Genomic DNA, 24,689 nt, shown 5'->3' with positions numbered 1-24,689 from the left:
AGACTAGGGAAGTGTTCCTAGACTCCCTTTGGGAGTATTGTGTGTATATATAATATTTGGATAAACTTTTAATTATGGACAGTAAAAGCTCAGGGGTCACTGTTATTTCCTTCTTTCTAGCAGATGGAATCCATACAGATTTGGAAGAGCAGCTTGCTGATTTGGATAATTTACTAAGCTAAAACAAATGTCTACAGCATACAATACTTTAGCTGCAGTGTAGCACAGTAGAAAAGCTTTGGTCTCTGCATTCTGGACAAAGGAGGCAGCATCTCTGAAAAAACACCCACAGCAGAGTAAATGGCACCAACTACAACCTGAAGGCACAGGAGGAGGTGCTAGATTGTCCATTCACTAAGCTATAGCTCCCAAACTTTGTCCTAGGGAAACCCCAGCCAGTCAGGTTTTCTGGATATTCACAATGAATCTTTGCAAGACTGATGTGCTGCACCTCATACAAAATTTCACTCTTGCATATTCAGTGTGGATATCCAGAAAGCCTAATTGGTTAGGGTTGGGCCAGGACAGGTTTGGGACCCACTGGTATAAAGTAGCCAAACTCTAATTGCATTTTATTCATTATGGGCAAGAGGCAGGTCTTTTCTATGGTTCTGGTATTTTGAACAGGTGGGTAAGGGGGGGGGAGTTTAGAGGAGCATCACTAGAGTAGATATAGAACGCTGTCGGTTGACTGCAGACTTAATTTGGTTGGGGGGGGGAATTTGATGCTTTAACAGAGGTATAAGAGGCGATTTGGGTTCCCACAGGCAGGTAGCACCAGGATGACTTACAACAGGCAGATAGGAAGCAAGCAGCTTATAGAAACAGAGGGAAAAAAAACTAGACTGAAGGAGCCTAGGCCCAAAAGTATTTCTGATGTAGCTAAGACAATGGGTTTCACACCAGTGCATACCTAGTCAGTCAGGTTTTCAAGATATACCCAATAAGTATACACAATATTTAAAAAATTGAATTACTTCTAATCTACACAAATTTTACTTACGCATCTTTACCCATGACATGAAAATGCAACACCTATTTAGTCAGGTTAAGGACTGCGTTGAAAACCCATATTTAAGACAAAAAATAAAGGCATGTGAGCCTACCAAAGGACTATGGTCATATCAAAAACCAACCTAAACACTTTCATATCCCACAACTTATTAATATACTAGTAAAAAGCCCCGTTTCTGATGCAAATGAAACGGGGGCTAGCAATGTTTTCTTCTGTGTGCATGTGGGAGTGTGTGTGTCCCTGCCCTCTGCCCTCTCTCCCCGCCCCCCTCTGAGTCCTTCACTGTTACAGAGCCAGCGATTTGATTTCGTGCTCTGCTGTTTTCCTTCACTGACTGTGTTAGAGAGGGCGGGCAGACACTCATAGGGAAACCGGATATCTCACCCCCTTCACACTTCCGGCTGGAGGCTTCATAGAACGTTGGTGTTGCTTTTTATAGAGAGAGATTTGAAATATATACTAACCTGAGCATGCTTGTATTTAAAGTGCTAGCCCCTGGCAAATCTAAATAAGCCAACCAATATAGAACAGGTTACTAACTTTTTTTTTTTGAGGGGGGGAGGGGGGTCATCAGTCTCTCTACACATTAAAACAAGTTTTTCAATCCAGTGTGCAGAACATACCCAGCCAGTCAGGGTTTTCAGGCTATACCATTCTCATAGTAAGCCAGAAGTTTCTGCAGCAGCATGGCCTTTGCCCTCCTAAATAGGATATTGTCAGCAAAACCTAACAGCACAACATTTACGCACACATGCTAGAGTAGTGTAATGCCTTGCTCATCAGAGCAGAGGTCATGCACACCTGACTAACAGTAGGGAAGCCACCTCATTTCTATGCAGTGGGCCAGATTTTACTAGCAGGAGTACTCACCCCCAAAACATGAGCCCTTGTCAATGATTTTACAGAGAAGCCCCTAACCATGGAACATCTTCGGCTAACAATCTGCAACTGTTAGGGGATTTGTTTGTTTTTTTTCCCTTCAGTTAGACTGAATTAGTCAGCCCAGATCCTCTCTACCTGTGCTTCAGCCCTGGCTATACGCTATATGCCTTTTGTCAAGTTGATTTTGCCTTTCAACTCACCTAAAGAAGGTTTAAAATACATTTTTCTTTCAGCCAGAGCAGTTAAGAGTTTTTCTTGATTCTAGGAAGATATAAATCGCCTATGGTTATTCCCTGATTGAGTTAAAGAATTGATGGATGGAAAGACCGTGCTAAGCCTATCTATATTGTTATAATTTTTCCTTTTTTTTAAAGATTTAACCCCATTATCTTCATGCATACCCCCTCTTTAAAGTTTTTTGTGATATAAAAAAATTATTGTAATCTTGTATTACTGTATTTAAGTGGAAGATGTAATTCTACAAAATATTTTCTTGTCTTTTTCTGAAACAAGACTATCTTGTAATGTAAAACTTTGAAATTATATATATATAAAAAAAAAAGACTTATGTGATCGATCTTACTCCTCTGCTGCTTGATTACCTGCAATCCCGCATTCCTCCTCCTGCTGGTTCCCTCCCTTCCCCTCCTCTACCTTATTCTCTGATTTGTACTACAATTATGTTCTTTTCACCAAATGTTGTAAGCCACAGAGCCTGCCCTAGTGGGATATAAATGTTCACAATAAATAAATAAATGTTACAGGTCCATAGGCTCAAAGACTACTGTGTGAATCAGAGCTTCCTCTTTGGTGGACATGAAGAGGAAAAACCTATCCTAGAGCACTGGTTTTCAAACTTGGCCTGGGAGATCAGACACTTTCAGGATATTCCTAATATGCATGAGGTGAAAAGCATAGACGTTTGACTCATGCATATTCATTAGTGATATCCTGAAAACCTGATTAGCTGGTGCTCCCCCCAGGACAGGTTTGAGAACCATTGCCCTAGAGACTTCCATAATACTTATTTTGGCAAACTAAGTCCCAGATGGCATTTCTCATTCCTAAAATGATCATAAATCAAAGCAACTAATTAAGAGCCATGCTAGGGTGTGCACAGCAAGCGTGACTTTCTTGGTTCACACCTGCCTCTCTAGTGACAATGCATTGAACGCCCATTTAGAGAGAGACTGTCCATTGTCTACCACGAGAACAAAATGCATCTGATATATTTATTCTGTAACTGAACAGCTGAACCGTTTCAGGGGATGCTTTACAATTCCAGTGGCCAAAGACAGAAAAGCAAAAAAATGTACATCAGACATGTACAAACTATTTCCATTTACAAAACATTTCACGCAACAATTAGTCACTAGGGAGGAGCCTACAGATGTGTAAAGTGCTAGTTTACAGCAGATTCATTTGGCTGCTTTGTTCATAGGTTTAGTTAGGCCTTATGGTGCTTGATGAAGTTGATCAACCCATTAGTTGAAGAATCATGAGATGTAACAGGAGCATCCGATTCAAGCTCTGGTTCAATTTTCTTAGCCAACTGCTTTCCAAGTTCAACACTAGATATCAGGGAAGATAAAAAATGAAATGCATGTACTTTAATGATCATGGAGTCTAGAGGAAAAGTAACTTCTCTCTCAAATGGGCAGCGCAACTGTTTTGCAGAATTTCCCCCTAAATTACTTCTTGCATGTCAGAGCACAGCAATCTACCATAGACGTTCCTCAAAAGCGATGTTTGCAAAAGCTAGGCGTGAGTTGTTCTGAAGAACTTCCCACCTCACGATAGATTCCAAGTCACACAGATGTTTCCACTAGTGCTCTCTCTGGTTTTAACGATAGGACGGAAAGGTCCAGAACGCTGCTTACTTACCCCCACTGGTCATAGCTGTTGATGTCCCAAACAACTCCCTGGACAAAGATTTTCTGTTCATACATAGCTGCAAGGAAGAACAGTGTAAAATGGTGAGATGAAATAAATCATGGGGATACATATAATTGAACCTGCAGATAAAACTTACCAATTAAGGTTCCCAGTATGAATGGTGAAACTTTTGAGAACACAATGGAATTAGTAGGACGATTTCCCTCAAAGACCTTTCAATAAAAAGATTGAATAGAGTTATGCTTGGAAAAGTGAATTTACTTTGTATCTAATCCTCAGTCTGATCAATTTAAAAATTGCAGATGCTCTCCCTAATGCCAATTAGCATATTTTCAGAAGAAAATTGGTGACTAGAGCCCCCAATTCTCAATTACTCTGAAAAACAGAATTCTTCTGGCCAGGAATGATATTTCAAGTGGATATGATATGGAGTTCTCCTCCTAACCGGTCTGAACTTAAGACACTTAAATATGTTAAGTCTTAATTGACCTTCCTATCTTATGAAAGCAGCAGCACCAACTGAATTTAAGTTAATGATTTTGGACTGGGTGCATACATCATTTAACAGGCAACTTTCCAACACAAAAGATATTATTCTTACACCAATTATGAAAGCTCCAAAGTTTCTCCCCATCTTGTCTACCTGTTGCTTCTATTACATTTTTTGTGAAAATGGAGGGACTAGTAACCATGCAATTGACATCTTGAGAAATTTGATATTTTACAGGATCATCAGTTAGGCTTTCACCCTAATTATAGTATGAAGACTGATAGATACCCTCTTAGATGCATTGTAAATAAGAGGAAAAGTGCTGGCACTACAATTTGATCTTCTGCTTTTGATGTTGTGAACCATCTTTCAATTAATTTAGGACAATATTGGAATCCTGGGGAAAATGTTTCCCCAGGGGCTGATTTTTTTTTCAGATACTTGGGAGTTTGCACAGTGGGGTACTCCAAGGTTCACCACTGTTCCCAGTTACTCAACAGGTTTCTTCGTTCTCTGGGCTATGCATTAGACAAAATAGGTTTCAAAACATTTATGCAGAGTTATTCCAATTGTCTGTTTTACTTATCTTTAGATAAGGTGCAACAATGTTTATGTTGTATTGGAGAATTGGATGCAACATCACTTAAAGCTAAATAAAGAAAAAACTAAGGGCCGCTTATCAAGTCGCACTAGCAGTTCCCACACAGCAATGCCGATGGAGCCCATTCAAAGAGAATGAGCTTTGTCGGCATTGCCGCACCAGGAACTGTTAGTGTGGCTTGATAAGAGGGCCTAAACTTCTACTCATAGGAAAAAAAGGAAAAGCACCTAGAAAAAAAATGTAATAGGAAACATTGAATATGAACTATTTATTCAAATTGGAATACTTTGTGTCCGATCAAAACACTAGAACTGGTGTTTAATTTGGTCAAAATCTATCAGCTGAGAAAATTAAGGGCTTTTTACAAAGCTGCGCTAGCGATTCCCACGCGGCAAACGAGAGGAAGCCCATAGAAATAGAATGGGCTTCCTCTCATTTGTCACACAGAATTGGTAGTGCGGCTTTGTAAAAGAGGCCCTAAGACAGATCTGGAAATGTTTTACAGAATCCAGTTTTAGGCTGTTGACTATGTTTGTTATGGTCTCTGCTTAAATTTTTTTTTTTTTTTTAAACTGTACGACAAACTATTCAGAACGCTGCCATACAACTGATTTTTCTCTCCAAATCTGAAAGAGATCACCTTTTTAAAAATCAAACTACACTAGCTTCTAGCAGAAGCCCAGATCCTGTTTAAATTTTATTGTATGCTATTTCATAATGATAGATATGTTCGATTTCAAATTATACCTGATTTAGAATAGAACTGAAGATATTGTTTCTGTTCCAGAAATCTGTATTGAGCAGTTAGGTTAATTTTCTATAACATTGATTCATTTCTAGTCTATTGTATAGTGTTAAAATTAGGCTACATGTAATTTTTAAATCCTTTATTGCACTTCTAGGTTTGATTGTCCATTTTTAGATTGCAATCTGCATTGAACTTCTAGGTATTTGCGGAATACAAGAACAAGCTGTCCTAAGATGCAGACCTACTGCCTAGTCTGCACCTTAAGAATGCACCTTCCTCAAGCTTTGGACAATCTAAGGTTCTGGTGCCAATGTCAACCCAAGCAGCTTTCATTCCAAAACAGATCAACCACTCCTTAACTAGTTTCAAAACCTTTAAATTTAGTGCACAAACAAAAAATTGTGTGAAATATATTGGATTCAGTTGTTTTGGGAAAGCAGAGAGCAGTTCAGAAAGTTTTGCCCCACCACCGATTTAAACTGGGACATTGACGAGTAATTGCTATAGGTGCAGATTTTCTTTTAAGATTTCCATGTGTGTGTAGAATAAAATTTTTCAGTCTAAGCAATTTCAATTTTTTGACCCAAAACAATTGGAAGACTTTATTAAGCAGAGAAGAGGTTGATGTACAAGTTTAGTCACATGTGCAACACTGTATAGCAGATTTAGAGTTAGCCGCTCGGAATTAAGCTGTTCTTTTTGATTTAATTTTTTTTGTGTGTGCTTAATGTTTAAGTATGGAAATTTATTTCTATGTCTTGGATCGATTAACTTAACTAAAAAACTGGGACATTGACTAGATCCCACAAGATCCGTTCTTCCTCAGTTTACACCAACCAATTTGAAGGGAGGGGGGCAGATGGAATTTCACCTTGTGTGGTAGCAGCTTCTCAAGGGCATCCCCACTCATTCCAGCAGACTGGAGCTCCTTCCGGGCCTCATCTGTAGATTTTCCTTTCATCAATGCCTCTGTCTGAGCAAGGAAATTGGCCAAGAGGATCTGAAAAAAAAAGGGGCAGTGACTGAATACCAAGATTTCTCTAGAACCTGTTTAGCAAATTTATCCACTTCTGTACTCCTGTCATTTTGAGAACGACCAAAAATAGTTTGAATGCTTCCTTGTCTGTAGGTGGATTTTCTGGTGACTATTCTCCCAACCCCCAATATTTTAGTAGGTTCTAGTCTATTTCATCATGGCTCGAGATATCTGTCCTTTATGACAGCTGAACCACACAAAAAGGTTTAAGTTATTGCTAAAGAATTCTCCAAATCCCAGTTTTATTATATTATGTCAGATATTAGTTTATAACCTCTCTCCATACCAGGGTCATCATCACTGTTTTTTTTCCAATGTTGGAAGGAAAAAAAAAATGAAACCAGTTCAACCCCCTCCCAAAAAAACAAAAACAAAACAAAACTCAAGACCTTCTAGTAAAGGCAGGCTACTTTGAAAGCATCCTGAAAGTTCTGCTTTTTACAAGTTCCACCTTTGTCTACTTTTACCTTTCCTCAAGTCATTTAAAGGCTACTTCACATTTCTGATGTGTAACATGCATACTTCTGACAATTCTGATCTTACACCATTTGATATTACTTATTTAAAAGTTGTAGGACTTGTTTTCAAATGAAAAGTCCTGGTAATTTTTCAGGGTTCTAGGTCAGTTCCCACCTGCACAATTCCCACCCTTTACAATTAGAAAAGATGCTAGACCTTGTTCTCTCACTTTCCTTTCCAGACATGCAGCTTTTTTTTAGGGTGGGGGGTGTCACCAATCCTCCCAAACTACATTCATGTCACTTCCCCTCCCAGACAACCTTCCACACAACGGAAAAAAAAAAAAAAAACCAAAACAGCACTATAAAACAAAACATGTTACTACTTGCCAATAAAAATTAAGTAAATACAGAAACTTATAGTATTTCCCAATAACCTGGTGTTGCAACATGATCAGTTCCAGTATTCACATTGCATTATTAATTTCTGTTCTAGGCTGTTCCCCACCTCCAAAGCCGAGAAATTACATTCACCATCCTGATTCACGAAAACCACCTTCATTTCTTGCCCAAATTTTACACTTAACCTTCCAGCTTCCAAACAATCCTGCCTGTCAGTACCTGAAAGAGCAATGTACCACCAGGAGCTCGGGGGGGGGGGGGGGGGCAGACCCAATGCAACACAGGTTAGAGGGTGGGAGATGAAGTCCTAGGTGGAAACTGTCCCCCCTTGAATGGGAATCGGACAGGTGGGAATAGTCCTAGGGGGGAATTGGTGATTGAGAACTGTCCCAGTGGCAACTGATTGGATACTATTTTTCAGCACCCTGCTCGGAAAGGGGGGGGGGAGGGGAACCCTTATGCTTTGGGAAATCTTTGATGCCTGGAAAATTGTCAGAGCGCTACTGTAAATCTAGGCTGGAAGTATTCAGGTTGGTTATACCAAGAGCCAGTTTCTCTCAGCCTATCCTGAAGTTTGACCATGAACTCTTGTGGTCTGTCTTCCAGCTTTCTAGCTTATTTGTATATGGCTCCATTATCTAAGCCAACACTCTTCAAAACACTTCCAATAAGCATTAGAGTTCTTACAACAACTTCAAAAAGATTTTCTATGGGAGAAAATCAAGCTATTTTAATCTAGATCATATAGAAGGCAGGAGGCTAGCTCAGGTACTTCACAAACTTTCCATAATGCCTTTGAAAGTATATCATATGTCCTGAGTTAAGACAATGTAACAAAATATATAATTAGTGGAAAAAGCTACATTTTATTCTGCCTTGCAGTTACTGTAGGACACATTACATACTGTAAATGCACCTTTCGAGCCTCAACTGCTCTGCTTCAGGGTTTGCACTCCTTTTATACAAAATTTAAACCCCTGTACATTTTAAGAGGGCTGAAAACAGTTATCTAAGCAGCACTAAGCACTGGATATTTACTTTTGAGTGTGCGCTATTTTCTCTTTTCAGTGCAGGAAGGTATACACACCAAAATCAGTAACCAATTATAAATCAGTGCATAGAGAATATTTGGCAAATGGAAACAAAGTGGTGGTGGTTTCTATGAATGAGAAGGGTTCCACTGAATTTGATTATCCTGGAAAAATCATTTTTACCTCCTGGCAGATCAATATTTAGGGAGGACTGGAAACTAAATTAAAGCCTCAAAATTCTTAGCCGTTCATAAAAATTGTATTTTATTAACTACAATACACGAGTTGTGAACATTGTTATAACCAAAGGACTGTCATACTGATGTTTTACCTCCCCTGGAGCATTGTAATTTGATTTATACAGGATTGGTCGATTCTTCATTAAGGCCCCTTCCTTTAGTGTAGAAAACAGAAGGACATTTTGCAGGATATAAGTGGATCATATTTCCTTGGTATCTGCAGAACTAAACTGGTTACAAGTACAGCAGTCTATTATGCAACGTACACAGGACCGACGCATTATCAGATACGTGAAAAGTCAGCTAATATGGAAAACGAAGGCATACAAGTTCCCAATTTTCAAAAATTGTTTATGAACACTATAGCACATTCTGCAGCATGACCGGAGTGCTAAAACATAATTACTGTACGTGCTGGTTCTAAAACAATTTTAATAGACATAAGCGATATCACCCGGGGTCTGTCGGATATGCCGGATGGTCAGATTATCGAAATCGTACTGTCATGAATTCAGTTGTTTGCACTTGTGTCTTGCTTTATGGGATTCACAGGATATAGAATAGAGTAGGATGTCTACAAGCAGATAAACTTATTGACTAAAGTCTACCTTAAGTATTCCATCACTAGAGGAAACTAGAAAAAAAAATTGAGTGGGCTTTCTTTTTATTACCAGTCCCAGAATGTGGCATCAGTTACCATCTGCCTTAGGGTGAGGGAAGAATTTCCCTGTCTTCTGAAAGGAATTTACAGCATTTGTTTAGGACTGCTTACATGTCAACGTGTTATACGCTTACATTTTAGCACCTAGGATTGAGTTTAGTTTAGGTTTTAGTGTTTAGAAATCTGCTTGGCTTTGAAGATAAGTGGGATATAAAGATCTAAAATGAATAAAAAAGGCAACTGGATTCTCAAAAGAATTGAAGCGGTGCAAACAAAAGCTACGAGAATGGTAAGGGATTTGCGTTACAAGACGTATGAGGAGAGACTTGACCTGAACATGTATACCCTGGAGGAAAGGAGAAACAGGGGTGATATGATATAGACGTTCAAATATTTGAAAAGGTATTAATCCGCAAACGAACCTTTTCCGTAGATGGGAAGGCGGTAGAACTAGAGGACATGAAATGAGATTGAAGGGGGGCAGACTCAAGAAATGTCAGGAAGTATTTTTTCACATAGAGAGTGGTGGATACTTGGGAATGCCCTCCCATGGGAGGTGGTGGAGATGAAAATGGTAACGAATTCAAACTTGCGTGGGATAAACAAAGGAATGCTGTTCGGAAATAATGGATCCTCAGAAGCTTAGCCAAGATTGGGTGTCAGAGCCAGTGGGGGGAGGTGGGGCTAGTGCTGGGCAAGACTTCTACAGTCTGTGCCCTGAAAATGGTAGATACAAATCAAGGTAAGCTATACACAAAAAGTAGCACATACGAGTATCTTGTTGGGCAGACTGAATGGACCGTGCAGGTCTTTTTCTGCCATCATCTACTATGTTACTATGATTCTCTTCTACTGCCTAGAAGGGAATCAGCTCTCCTGACCAGATTCCTTTACCTTGTGATGCAGTCCTTTCCTGATTGGATGTTGTGTGTGGACTGGGATTAGAAAGTCACATGGGATCCTGCGGGTTCCTGAAAAAGAAATTCAGCATGTTAACATATCAAGACATGAAGGTTGTCCTAGACAAGTGTGTCTTACAACCCTCTTACCCTAAAAAAGCTTAGTCTAAGTGCAGTTTAAGGATACATCAAGCTTTAATGGATAACATTACTAACAATTACAAATCTGCATGATAGCACACTAGTTGTTCCTGAAGAAAAAGAGGTTTCAGAATCAAAGACCACCATCTGGGTGCTACTAACGAGCAAGGTGGCTGCACAGTACTCATCTCTACCTTGATGTATGAGCTGGTAGAAGGCATGCTGGCCATTAGTACCAGGTTCACCCCACACAATAGGGCCAGTGTTATAATTCACACGAGCGCCTGTTTTGGTGATGTATTTTCCATTGGATTCCATATCACCCTAAAAAGCAAAACAAGCTCAGAGTCAATGTTTACAAATATTGTCCTAACCTTTCAGGCAACTACTAGCCAACTACTCAAAACATCCTTTGTGCACAAAATTGGAATGACAGAATTTTAGGTTTAACAGAGAAGTTTTGAATTTTTTTTTTTTAAAGTATACTGCCTTTTCTCAGGAAGTATACAAAATATACATTATATTAAAATGAGAAAGGAAAGGCACACCAGTTAGAACAGAAAAGAGCAAAAATGGAGTAGAAAGAGAAAAAGATCCAGTTTACGTAGAGAATGCCATCCATTATTCATACAGAAATCTGCCCGTCAGCAGTCGAACTGTGTACATTACTGGGTCTATTCAGGGAAAGGGTGAGGGAATGTTGTATATTGGAAACTCAAAGACGCCGCCACATCTCACCTGCTGGAAATAAGCAGCAAAACGGTGCATGTATTGGTCATATGGCAAGAGTGCATGGGTCTCGCTTCCAAACAAGTTGATATACCAGATACCCAGCATGGCTAGGATGACTGGGACATTCTTTTCAAGGGGCGTGTTGTGAAAATGATTGTCCTGCAAGGAAAGATGGTCCAATCAATTAGAACATTTGAAGATGGTCCAATCACAATTATGAGCACATTTGAAATCATTCACACAGTAGCTTTAATGAATTTAAAGCATGTTTCTACGGGTTGACAACAGGAAAGAACAAGGAGCATATGATCTTCCTTTACTGTAGAAAAGACCTTAAGGCATACTTGCTACATTTATTTTGAAAATAGGAAGACAACTGCTTTGAATTCAGTTTCAACCGAACACATTCAAAAAGCTGCCTGAGAAGTAGAAATGTGCATTGTTGTTTAGGTACCCCATTTGAAAAAAGATTGAGTTAGTTCAGACAGTTAAAGAGAAGGTTGCATGAAGCCAGAGATCAGCAGCTCCAAACTAAAAGCTGGTCTTTGGTTTAATGTGTTCAGGGTCATAGGTGCTGAAATCAGGGTACTTCTAATGCTGTATAATTCATACTACTTGGCCCCATATAAAGGAAATATTTAAAGGTGGTGATTTAGATTAGTCCAGTTTTCAGATGTTGCACTTTATCAAATCCTAAAGACCACCCTCCCCCCTCGAAAAATCTGGGGAACAGGGCTATGGTTAGACCTGCTCTTGAGTGCTTTGATTTCTGCAGGGAGAGGAGCAAAACGGAGGGGGACGGGGGGGAGGGGGCGTTGAATTCCATGCCCGCCCACCTTGGGCTCTGGCCCACCCAAAATTGGCCATCTAGCTACACCCCTGTCACAACCACTGGGTATTTAAGACTGTTTTGACCTGTTAGAAAGTTGTTCCCTACTATATACGCCAACAAAATCCTTACCATCCAGTGAGCACCTGCCAGGAGTTTCTCAAAGTTCTCAAAACCTGAGAGAGAAGAAGTTTACATGGATTATCCTGAAGCATTTTGGATTTAAATTTACCCCCTTCCAGAAGATCAATATGGTTTTACAGAATATAGCAGATAAAACAGTGCATAAACCTGAATTTTTTTTTTTTTTACTAAAATAACAATGCTTAAAGATGTTGCAAGCCGAATCAGAACAATCTGGTAAATGTACAGCAAAAAAAATCGATAGAGAATAGACACTGGTATATGATCTAAAAAGAAAACCTTTGGAATGAAAAGGTTATATCGTGGGTTCATCATCAGTATTGCTTTGAAGTACAAGCTTTTGAAGAGGATGAAAAAGTTCAATATTTGGTCTAGCAACTGTTATCCTTCCACCTCTGTTAGAAGACAGAGCTGATGGTATGGATTCTACTAATCCAGACCTCTACTTAAGCTATTTATCCTGTTGTCCCAATACACCCAATGTTTCTACGCAGGTTATCCCAGTGCTTTTTTGCTATTCATGTCTGGATCATAAACCCACTTGCACGAGTGATATGGCTCCATCAAGCTCTCAGACGAGGCAGTAAAGTTTAGTAGTATTGAAAAGCACAGTTTAGTTATATTTGGCAAATATATTGAGAGGAAGTGTGGCAGAACAGCTAATCCACATCTTCTGGTTAAGACTAAAACAGTGATAGCACCTGTAGGTCATGAGGTTTGCATGGCTAACTGTATATTCCCCTAAGGGATCTCCTATTTTCATTTCATTATGGAACAGAATATGTGCTGAAGTTTTTCCCTGGTATTCCTACTCCTTAGCATGTAAGATAGTGGTAAAGACAGGACAATGAGCAGAGCTAGGGTACCTAGGCAAACTGCCCCAAAACTATCCTTACCCATCAGTTGTATGCAAAGGTTTTGCCACCCACTGAATCAGTTCACCTTGAATTCAGCTTAAACTGGGAACCTCTACACGGTACAAAGTGATATACATTAATTTGCATTAAGATGTAGTATAATTACTATTTGCTTCTTTAACAGACTGAAAGTACTACTGCAGGTGCAAAAATTGACATCCATTGAGTTGGTCACTTCAACATGGCCCATAAGTTCAGAGACTGTTTGGCCTACAACTAGTCAAGTGACAACTCCAGGGTGATCCTCCAACATATCAGCTTGTGATTGTTCTGTCTACTTTCAAACCAACAGACTCCAACATAGCTGAACATTTTAAAGTTCATGCTTGAAAATGAAAGGCGGCAAAAAGCTAACTGCTTACAACTAACAATGTCTACTATCAAACATTTATACTGCCGTCCCCCAAAGGCTACAAGATGGTTTACAACCACCACAAAAATCCAGTAGGTATAAAACTCAGCCATGAATAACCAAGCCTTACCACAGCAGGCCCATCCAGCAATTTCACAATTGCAAACCAAAAGCAACTTCCAGAGATGAGCCTTTGTAAGGTGGCCCTACAACCCGTATGTTACACAAGACTTCTATTCTGCAAATACCTAAACAGCTCTATGCAGATTTGAATATTGTAAACTGGATAGACCAACAATCCAGGAATTATAATATCTGTACCCGTGTTGAACTATTTTTTCAGGAATATATATTTGTTAAAGTTTTTAAAACCTTTCTAAATACCAAATAATTTGTAAAGTGAATGAAATCTGAAGGGGCAATGTGTTCCATACTAAAAACTGCTTGATAATGAAGTGGAGAATCAAATATTTTCCGCAGTTTAATCTCTCTTACTGATGGAAAGGGTAGTAACATCTGGTTACAAATCCTGACGACAACGCCACTATGAAGAAATGTAATCCAAATCACGTACGTAAGACAGCTTTGTCCTTCATAACTTAAAAAATAATGGTGTAAAAGTTCAAATTGTATCCTAGCTGCTACAGGAAGACAATGCAATTCTATAAACAACTGACCAAACTACTAGACAAACTTGCAGCAGTACTGACAAGCAGAACTCATTGGGAATACAGATAATGAAGCTTCCATAAAGAACTATGAAATACAAATGGAAGCTCAATAGAACTGAAGTCAAGGCAACTGCCTGAAAAATGGGTTCGATTTTTCTTATTATTTATTTAAGAGCCACCCATAGGACCTCCCCTTTCCCCCAAATCACTGCAAAAAGCCTGCAGAAACTTCAGTTGAATCTGGCACCATTGTCCACAGCACAGCATTGCTTACACAATGAACCTGCAAGAGGGACTTCTCATCACAAGTCATTCAGCAAGAATGGGGGGGGGGGGGGGGGGGGGGGGGAAGAGAACCCGGAGAACTTTAGCTGTCTATAGGAATGTTTCCGAAGGACTGAAATGATATCTAAACTTTGAAAATAAAATGAATATAGTAGTTATTGTCCTGCAGATTAATTCACAACTTTGTACCAATTTGGTAGTCTGCTTTCACTGATACCAATATACCCCATGAAAGGAAAGCTAGCCATTAAGAAGAAATGGAAATGAATGTTTCTAATACATACCTATATGGAGGGCAATGGAGAGACCAATTGCAGACCACAGAGAGTAGCGTCCACCAACCCACTAAAAAAAAAATTTTTTAATTAAAAAAAAACCACACACACCTTTAACATTTTACAGGGACTTTTAACATTAAACAAAAGCCAACAGCTCTAGGAAAGTTACAGCTTTTTAGCCATTTTGTGGCCTTAGCAGAATCTGTGTTCAATGCTCAACACCCAGACCTGGGTCTCCAGTCAGAAGGAATTATGAGGGTCTGGGAGGTCACCGGTATCAGTTTGCAACCTGAACACCCCACTGCACAGAAGGATCAGGTCTAGCAGCTTCTTCATACTCCCCCCACCCAATCTGTCAGAATAAGCCAAGACAGAATTTCTGATTTCACATGGTTTATTGTCATTATATAAAAGACTAACATACATCCCAACACTTGACCTTCAGTGACTTAAAAATACCTTACCCCCTGAATGACTGTAAAAGGTCACAGCTTATTATAACTGTTAAGAGACCAGTGCCGGAGGCAGAGAGGTCTCCATTACCCAACAGCTGCCCAGAGGAGCATTCAGAAAGCTGTTTTGAGTTCAGTCTAAAACAGAAGACGGGATGTTTAGCTGCACTTCAGGTGGTTTTCCCATTCCCTATCTATGATTCTGCAAGCTTATGCTGTAACATTTGGCATGACTGCTGTCTTGGTTTTAAATCTGTCCTACTGCAAGCCTCTAACAGTTTATTGCTTGTAAGTGTTAAAAAGCTGCTGGCTCGAAGCTAAAACACTGTTTAAATACCGAGTCTTTACTTACGTCCCAGAACTCAAACATATTCGCTGTGTCAATGCCAAAGTCTTTCACTTTAGGCTAGAAAAGAATGAACGCCAGAATTAGAAACAGCTGCATATTATAAATGTCAGAAAGCTATGTGAATAGTTACCAAGGGAGCAGCGATGCTTTTACCTTCTTGAATAGAAAGATATATTCATAGCCCTATGATGCCATAACATCTAAACCTTTGTAGAACTTCTCATCGACATTGTTGATCATAGATTTTAACCACCAGGATGCATTAGTTGTGATTACAGAGGTATAGCCAGCAGTGGCGTAGCCAAGGGTGGGCCCATGCCTACCCACTTTGGGCTCAGGCCCACCCAGTAGCAGCACACCTAAGATGTGGCTGGCAGGGATCCCTAAGCCCCACCAGCTGAAAACTCCCAACAACTGTCCCTTCTGCATACATTGTAAATAACATATTTGCCTGCAGTAAACAGTGACTGATACATACTGCTCACACAGGCCCCACCGCCTTGCCTCTGATGTATTCTCGCCTATGCAGAAACAGGAAGATGCAAAAGAGGGAAGAATGCGAGGTCAACACGAGCAGTGTGTATTAGTTGCTGCTCGCTGCCAGTGAAAATCTACTACTTAGAAGGTATGTGTGTGGAGATGGGATGTTTGAGAGACCATACAGCATACAGGTGAGAGAGGAGAGACCAAATCACTTGTGGGTCAAGGCAGAGTTCTTCTGCCCACCCATTTTGGATCCAGGCCCACCCAAAATTGGGTGTCTGGCTACGCCCCTGATAGCCAGACACCCAATTTTGGGTGAGCAGAAGAACCCTACCCCCACAGGCAATCCAGTCTCAACCCCCCCCCCCCCCCCCAACAATCTGGTTTTTCAATACCCCCCCCCCCCACCACCTTTTAAAAGAGAAGATCTTCACCAGCAGAGAGTATCTGCTTTTTCATGAGGTACACGGGAGGGAGAAGCGTTCAGGATCCCTGCCAGCTACATCATAGGTGGTGCTGCTACTGTGTGAGCCTGGGCTATGTCTCTGGTTGATTATGCTTACTACAGATTGTGATACTGATAACAGGAAGCGGTTTAAACAGTTACTCAGCAGCCTTAATGTAAGCAAAACCAAGGGGCATGCAAATCTGGACTTTAGCAAATATCCTTAACCTCTACATGCAGCTGAACACACCAGAAATCAACTGGTATGAGGTGTTCAGTTGAGAAAGGAGAAAAAAAACCTAGCTTCTCAAAGAGTGGTGCAACTTCTCAGAAAAGTTAACCTAAAAACTCCCTCTTCAGCTCCTCTTCATTTTAAAAGATTTCTCAAAGTATTATACTTACGCCATTGGTTGACAAGGCGACAAAATGCTTTGCCACAGCAGCAGCCTAGAAAAATAAGAGCGACAGTATAAAACCTAGGTACATTGTACACCCTCCCCTCCAAATCTACTGAAAGACCATGCAATATGGCAGTCAAACTACACAATGATACCAAATCACTTCTGCAGCCTACCCCAAAAGATCTAAGAGATCTAACAGGGACATGCTACTCTTACAGCTGTAGCCCTGCAAACTTTCAGAGACCAGAACCTTCTTCTTCAGTGTAGGCTTTGGTTTTTTTTTTTTTTTTTCTTAAAAAGTGGACTACTGCAAACTACATTACATTCAAACAATAGGAACTGAAACCAGAGTTTCAATTCCCTGCAATGTATTCAGAGCTTCAAACATCAGTAGTAAAGGAAGAATTCCATGCCAGCAAAATGCCAGCTCCATGTACCAACTCTATTTTAGCACTTTGCCAGATTAAGAAAACCACCCACCACCAACCACACACAAAATGTTTATGCAAAGCAGCACAGAGTGATGAATTTGGGGAGTAGAAATCCAAGGGAGCTGTATGTCCTGGGAGGCGAGAGGGACCTTGGGGTGATCATGTCTGAGGACCCAAACATGATGCAGCAGTGTGACAAGGCAGTGACTATAGCCACAAGGATGCTAGGCTGCCTAGAGAGGCATGACCAGCAGAAAAGTGTTGATCCCATGTACAAGTCATTGGTGAGGCCCCACTTGGCGTATTGTGTTTAGTTTTAAAGGTCATATCTTGCTAAGGATGTAGAAAGACTTGAAGTGGTCAAGAGGAGGGTGACAAAAATGGTATGGGGGCTTGCACCGAAAGACATGAGAGATTGAAGACCTGAATATGTATACCTTAGAGGAGAGTGACAGGAGAGATATACAGGTGTTTAAAGGTATTAACACTTGAAAGGTATTAACATAGAAGTAAATCTTATCTAGATAAGGGGAAGGGGAAATGGTAAAACTAGAGGACATGAATTGAGGTTGTGGGGTGGTAGCCTTAGGAGTCATGTCAGGAAAGAGATAGACAAAGAGAGAGAGACCTGGAATGCCCTCCCGAGGAAGGTGGAAGAGAAAAATGGTGATAGAATTGAAAAAGGCCTGGGATTAACACACCCCAATTCTAAGTAGAAAAAGAATGGTATTAAAAAAAAAAACCCTTAAAAACAGTTGCATGTGTGAATGTGTCAAGTGGTGCTTAAATGGTGACTCCAGCTGTGAAGAACTAAGGCCTGTGCTGACCAAACTTATACAGTCTGTGTCCTTTGGTTAGGATGGGCTGGAAATGGCTTCAACAGCAACTGCAGTAGCTGGAATGTGATGACAATGCCGGGCAGACTTTACGGTCTGTCCCGCAAACGACAAGGCTGATTTGGATAGGCTGGAGTGGGCTTTGATGGCAGCAACTCCAGTAGTTGGAATACAAGAGCAGTGCTGGGCAGATTTCTACAGTCTATATTCCACAAATGCCACAGAAAGACCATGATCGAATATCAAACAAATGACAAGTGACCGACTCACCTGCAAATGCGCAGTAGAGACGTCCCTCTCTGTCCCGCCCCAAGACATGATGATGGAACAGAGGGGGAAACTGCACTGAGGAGTGCACCACTCGGAAGGGGGGAGAGGGAGGGAACCGCCGAGGTTGCTACCGCTCCCCTCCCCCAGGTCGCCGCTGGCCCCCCTCCACCCGGGCCCTCTCTTCTCCAATGAACTTACAGCGCTGAAACCGCAGCAGGCAGATCAGCTCCCGTCAGCCTTCCTTCCCTGCCTGTGTCCCGCCCTCGCTGACGTTCTGTCACACGAGGGCGGGACACAGGCAGGGAAGGAAGGCGACTGCCTGCTGCGGTTTTGGAGGTGAGGCGCTGTACATTTAATGGAGAGGAGAGGGCCCGGGTGGAGGGGGGCAGGAGGGGAGAGCAGGAGAAATGCTGGACATGGGAGGTCTCAGAAGGAGGGGGGCCTTGGAGCTAGCAAGGAGGGAGTTAGACATCAAATAGAACATACCAATACTCGCCCGTTTAACGGGCTTAACGGCTAGTATATCATGAATTGATATTGTCACTGTTGGGCAGACTGGATGGACCATTCAAGTCTTGTCCGGCGTCATTTACTATGTTACTATAAGTTCAGCATGTTGGATGGATCTGATTTTGAGTACGAGTTTGACCTTTCAATACCTGTGTTCAACAAAAGTGTAATACATATTTTCCTACCTCAGAACTTACACAATCTAAGGGCTAGATTTTCTAAAGTGTGCTGCCACTATTTACATGCATTATTAATTAGCATGTGATAATGGGGTAACACTTTTCAGTAAACCTAGCCCCAAGTTTGTACCTGAAGTAATGGAGGTGAAGTGACTTTCCTAAAATCATAATAAGACGTGGATACTTGGCTTCCCTGGTTCCAGCCCATGGAATTGTTAAACTATGTTTTCCACAACAGTAAGCTAGAATAGCAGAATGAGGATAGGCAGCCTTCAAAGTTATGTAAAACTAGAGATAAGGGTAATGTCAATATTTAGATCATAAAGTTCATTACCTTAATAACTTGTATCAAATTAAACCTGTCACAGCTCAAATGTTAACATATGGCTTCAACCCTAGGTCTAGTATAAGCTCAGTCCAACTACAGAAGGAAGAGCCTTCTGTAAGCCCAAGAGAAATTCCTTGCAAGCCAACCCATTCTCAAGTTACTGCTCTGCAGGAGAAAATTTTGCTGATGCCCATCTATATATGAAGTATAAATGTGTGCACGACAGATTAACTTCTAATATGTTTGTGAACTGAGCTGGTTAAAGGTTGAGAGAGATTTCTTGGATTTCACTGCAGTTACTCAAACCCTGTATGCTATTTTGAATTTTATAATGGGCCCAATATTCAGAAAATGATTTATACCCCATTTTCAGCTGAAAAATTAAGAGCATAAGTATCAATGCTCAAATGTAAGCCTGCCATCCATATTTCCATAGTTCTGAAAATCAGGTGCCAAGCTCTTAATTTTTCCCCTCCCTAAATCCAACCCTAGTGCCACACTGTGCTCCTAAATTTAAGAGTTCAGTGACCTTACGTAAAAATGTATGTACTCAGCCATAGCAGCGCTATAGAAATGCTAAATATTAGTAATAGTAGTAGTAGTAGTAGTAGTAGTAGTAGTAGTAAGAGGCCAACTTATGAGACCCAATTGTCAATTTAGGAGCCAAACCCTTTGCAAATTGGGCCCATTATGTTCCAATACATAATATATCCGAATAAGCAGCAGCTATTCACATGACAGTTCTGCAGAACTGTTCCAGAACATACGTGTTGTTCTTGTAGGGTATTAATATACAATGTCTTGCCTCTGGTTTGTAACTCACACAGTGAATATAAGGCACTTGGTGCAGTTGCTAAACACTTGTTTGACTGGAAACAGATTCAGAAATAAAATGGTCAATGTGAGAAGAGAACATAACATGCTCCACTTACATCTTTAGCAGAAGTCAGGAACCACTCTTTAGCTGTCTCTGCATTGGTGATGGTTTCCTGGGTGGTGAATGTCTGCACATGAGAAAACCGTGTTAAGAATGCCACAAAGCTATATCATTAGATAGGTCTACTCTGCAGTCTGAAAAGCCAAACACTTCTCAGGACCTTTCAAACTTAAGTTTTTCCAAATCTTGGGACACCCTTTCTCCTTCATCCCCTCCCCCAACTCTTTGGCACAGGCCTAGCAGACATCACAGACTCCCCTCCCCCCCAAAAATCATTCCTGTAGGCCCCTCCTTCCTCTCATCCACCCCCTTCCCTGGCATCTCCTGTAGGCCCCTCCTTCCCTGGTATCCTCACATCTATCCTTTTGTAGCTGGTAATTAGTATAATTAATACTATGCCAATGATATCCAGATCCTATTCATTCTGCCACCTCCCCCAAATCTTCCTCCAACACATCCCTTATTGACACTCATCTTTAACCCAGGAAGCAACTGCTTGAAGACAACTGCCTATTCCTGAACTGAATGAGAGTCCATTGATTTGTCTAATCCATGCTCTGTCTTGCCCTTCTCCCCCATCATATAGGGCTGCCCTCTACTGTTATGGGGTCAGCACATACACTAAGCATTACCTTCGACTCTGAAGTAACCTTTAAATCACAAATCAACTATGGTTCATTCATCTTTTGTTGATTGCAGCAACTCAGTCAAGTCTTCTCCCTCTTAGCCCCATTAGAAAATTTTGTCATTTCCTGGCTAAACTTGCAACTCATCACTCAAGCACCACCAATTAGTCAAATCCACAGAAAACTACTACACAATGTCTGCCCCTTATTGGTTTGAGCCCTGGCTTTCCATCTTGGCCTGCCTCAAAGTCCTTACCCAATCTCCTATCTGGCAGACCTTAACCTGGATGTCCCAGTTTATACTTTTTAAAATGTATAAACAAAAAAGGTAATAATGCAATTCGTCAACTATATTACAATGTTTGAAGCAGAAATGAACAATGCAAGAGTAAGCTGTGAAGACTGGTATCACCTCCCTTCCCCTCTCCAGAAAGGGATTGAATGCAAAGAACCCACAATTGCCTTGTATATATTATGAATAGTCAATCTGTTGCCATAGGTTGGGTCTCCAACGTGCAAATAAAGTGTCCCATATTTTCTGAGTTGTTTACGTCCATTTTTCATCGCTGTCAATTTGGACATTAAGCAAATAAATCAAGCTCAAAACACTAGCCATGATTGGTGTGTGTGGTGTGTGTGTTTGTTCCCATTAAGAGTCTATCAATAATTTCCCTGCTGTGAAGAAGTGAAACAGTTCATGTTCCAGTTGTAATCTGAGAGAATAAGTCCAATAGAAAGCACTAAAAGGCCTGAATCTTATACTGGAAGCAGGCAAGGTAGACTCACCAACAGGGCCGTGCCAAGGGTCTGTGGCGCTCCCCTGCAAGGGATCGGGTGGCGCCCCCCCCCCCCCCCACAGACAAGCGGTTGGAGCGCGCATGCCCCCTCTTCCCCCCCCCCCCGTGAAGATGATCGCTGTCCTCTCTCCCCTGCCCGCCCTCTTCTCCCCCCAACAAAATCTCTTAAATTTACCTCCGTCCAGCTGGCAGGGCAGCGAAGGCGCAGCGTCAGTGAAGGAGGCGGCGCTCCCGACATCTCTACTAGTCTTCCCTTCGCTCAATGTCCCGCCTTCTATGACGTCAGAAGAAGGCAGGACATTGAGCGAAGGGAAGACTAGTAGAGACGTCGGGAGCGCCACCTCCTTCACTGGTGCTGCGCCTTCGCTGCCCTGCCAGTCGGATGGAGGTAAATTTAAAAGAGATTTTGTTGGGGGAGAAGAGGGCGGGCAGTTGGGGCATGGGAGCAGGAGGGCAAGGCAAGCATGGCGGGGCGCCCCCTGCCACGCTTACCTCGCTTACCGCATTGGCATGGCCCTGCTCACCAACATGGGGGGAAATCAAAACCTAGCTGCAGTCTAAACAAAAAAAAACACACACATTTGAACGCATTATGTTCTAGAGGACAGATGCAAGAGTCTGCTGAATCCTGAAGCCACCAGACAGTTGTCATCCTAACCGCCTGAGACCTGACCAAGTCTTACAGGCACTCCCTAAACATGTGAGCTTAAAGTGTGTGCTTCAGCGGCATAGCCAGACCTCAATTTTTTTTTTTGGGGGGGGCCCAGAATTTCCATTGTTCTCCCCTTCCTGAATCATGCTCAAGCCCCACCTGTGCACTGAACTAAGCATGCACGGAAGTAGGCAGCATGAGTAGGGGTTCCAACAGAGAATCTTTGGTTGACAGGGTTAGAGCAACCCTGTCACATTTTGGAGGGGGGGCCTGAGCCTGAAATACAAGAAAACCACCATTTTTCACACTAAAATTACATGTAGATAGAATTAATAAAAGCGTGTACCATAAGAGTCAGGAATGTGCAATCCCTGTATGTGTGCTACACATATGTTCTATGTTAGGGAAGGGGCAGAAAGTTTTGAAAGGAGTAATTCCCTCATTTCTGTGTTTCACTTTAGCTTAGTTTCTATGCTACTGCAACTGGAACTGCTTCTCTCATAGAAGTGAACTGGGCCTTTTTTTTTTTTTGTCGGGGGACTTATTGCCCTAGAACACTTAATCTGAACTGGCCCATTTTGAGAGATCTCATCTTCACCAGTTTTTCTTTTCCATGACAAGTTCTTCCCATGCCATTCATTTTTCAGGGAGTTGTTTTGCCAGACATTCAACGCCTTTTGTATAACTCTCAAATTTCTTTTGGGTTGGAAAGAATAAAAAAAAAGCAAAAACCAATGCACTAAATGGGACAAATACCTTTGATGCAATGATGAAGAGTGTGGTCTCAGGGTTAAGTTCTGCCAGAGTCTTGGCAATATGAGTTCCATCAATGTTTGAGACAAACCAAACGCAAGGTCCCCCTTTGGAGTAGGGTTTCAGGGCTTCAGTCACCATCAGTGGACCCTTAAATGAGAAAGGGCACTTCAATTTCTAGTACATGAAAAAATTAAACAGAAGAGGTTCTGGCCCAGAATCAGAAATTGGGTAACAAAAATGCTCAGGGAGATATGGTCAGAAGAGTGAACCCTGCTGTAAATAAGTTATAAAAGGTGCAGGAAAAAAAAAAAGTTTAGCAGTGTACTGCATCCAGCTTACCAAATCTGAGCCACCAATCCCAATGTTGACAACATCAGTTATGGTTTTGCCAGTGTATCCTTTCCACTCACCGCTGCGCACTCTCTGTAGTGAACATAAGCCAACATTAAGCATTAGGCAAGGGAAAGTTTAACAGAAAAATTCTCAAGAAAGTCTACCACTTCTGTTCCCAACCAGCACTTCAAGCTAGACAATTAACATGAAATCAAAGTGAGCCGACAGCTTCAGAGAGGGAAGGAGCAAGGTGTCATTTCAGCAGCACACAACTTAAGGGCAACATGTGACTAACTTCAAAAGGATAAGCTGAATTGCACTTCGGCAAATAAGTTAACTGTCTGAAAATAGCCTAGAATGACACTGAAAAGGAATTTCCACACTTAAGTGTAGGCTGATTATTAAAGTGCAAACCATGCTGTGTACAGAAGAGTAAAATGCTAAAGTTATCTAAACTATGCGACAGGGCTGTAAAAACATGACAGCAAACAAGTGAAGAGAGGCCATCTGGCATACCAAGGGGGGGGGGGGGTGTGGTGGGGCAGTCTGCCCCGGGTGCACGCCGCTGGAGGGGGTGCCGCGCGCCTGTCGGCTCTTTGTTTTCATGCTCCCTTTGCCCCGGAACAGGTTACTTCCTGTTCCGGGGCAGAGGGAGCATGAAAACGAGAGCCGGCAGGCACGTGGCACCCCCCCCCCCCCCAGCGGTGTGCACCCCGGGGGGGGGGGGAGGTTCTTTTGCCGGGGGGGAGGGGTGTCTCGGCGATCCGCCCCAGATGTCAGCCCCCCCTAGGAACGCCACTGCACTAGGAACAGGCTTCTCCCCAACTGCACCCTAAACGTACCTGGGTGAAGTGCTTCATTTTATCCAGCACAGCATTCACTTCAGGCATCACATCTTTGCCATCCAGCAAAATTGGCTTGTTTGAACGGTTGCGGAGAGCTACGTGCAGAACAGCGCGATTCTGGAACAGAAGCAACCATTGTACATTTCAGAGAAGACTGCAGCTTCATTCTAACCAAAGACAGTTGCTTATTTTAGGCTGTTTTTGAACAGAAAACAGAGCTGTCATTTGAAAAGGCGAGTCTAGTCAACTTCCAAAGTTATTTCTACAGGCTGCAAATAAAGAGCAAGGGTATAAACTAAACTTCAGAACCCTACAAGATCAAAAGTATAAGGGAGTTACAGCTTAAGTTATT

The 24,689-nt window shown here is 41.7% G+C and overlaps 1 protein-coding gene across 1 annotated transcript in view; it reads right to left on the bottom strand.

Annotated features, from left to right (window-relative positions):
• Positions 1 to 3,110: 3,110 nt before the first annotated feature.
• GPI (glucose-6-phosphate isomerase) overlaps positions 3,111 to 24,689 on the bottom strand; it is a 37,474-nt gene continuing 15,895 nt past the window's right edge. Inside the window, exons 4-18 of the mRNA XM_030204444.1 lie at positions 24,335 to 24,454; positions 23,499 to 23,582; positions 23,160 to 23,306; positions 20,324 to 20,395; positions 16,839 to 16,883; positions 15,512 to 15,565; positions 14,714 to 14,774; positions 12,193 to 12,236; positions 11,238 to 11,390; positions 10,694 to 10,823; positions 10,354 to 10,430; positions 6,504 to 6,632; positions 3,930 to 4,005; positions 3,782 to 3,848; positions 3,111 to 3,468 (exon numbers count right to left, since the gene is read on the bottom strand). Of these exons, the coding sequence (XP_030060304.1) occupies positions 3,345 to 3,468; positions 3,782 to 3,848; positions 3,930 to 4,005; positions 6,504 to 6,632; positions 10,354 to 10,430; positions 10,694 to 10,823; positions 11,238 to 11,390; positions 12,193 to 12,236; positions 14,714 to 14,774; positions 15,512 to 15,565; positions 16,839 to 16,883; positions 20,324 to 20,395; positions 23,160 to 23,306; positions 23,499 to 23,582; positions 24,335 to 24,454 (1,383 nt within the window). The 3' untranslated portion in view covers positions 3,111 to 3,344. The remainder of the gene's footprint in view (positions 3,469 to 3,781; positions 3,849 to 3,929; positions 4,006 to 6,503; positions 6,633 to 10,353; positions 10,431 to 10,693; positions 10,824 to 11,237; positions 11,391 to 12,192; positions 12,237 to 14,713; positions 14,775 to 15,511; positions 15,566 to 16,838; positions 16,884 to 20,323; positions 20,396 to 23,159; positions 23,307 to 23,498; positions 23,583 to 24,334; positions 24,455 to 24,689) is intronic.

This window comes from Microcaecilia unicolor, chromosome 5, assembly GCF_901765095.1.
Source record: "Microcaecilia unicolor chromosome 5, aMicUni1.1, whole genome shotgun sequence".
NCBI classification, from domain to species: domain Eukaryota; kingdom Metazoa; phylum Chordata; class Amphibia; order Gymnophiona; family Siphonopidae; genus Microcaecilia; species Microcaecilia unicolor.
This window is presented reverse-complemented; position numbering and strand designations above follow the sequence as displayed.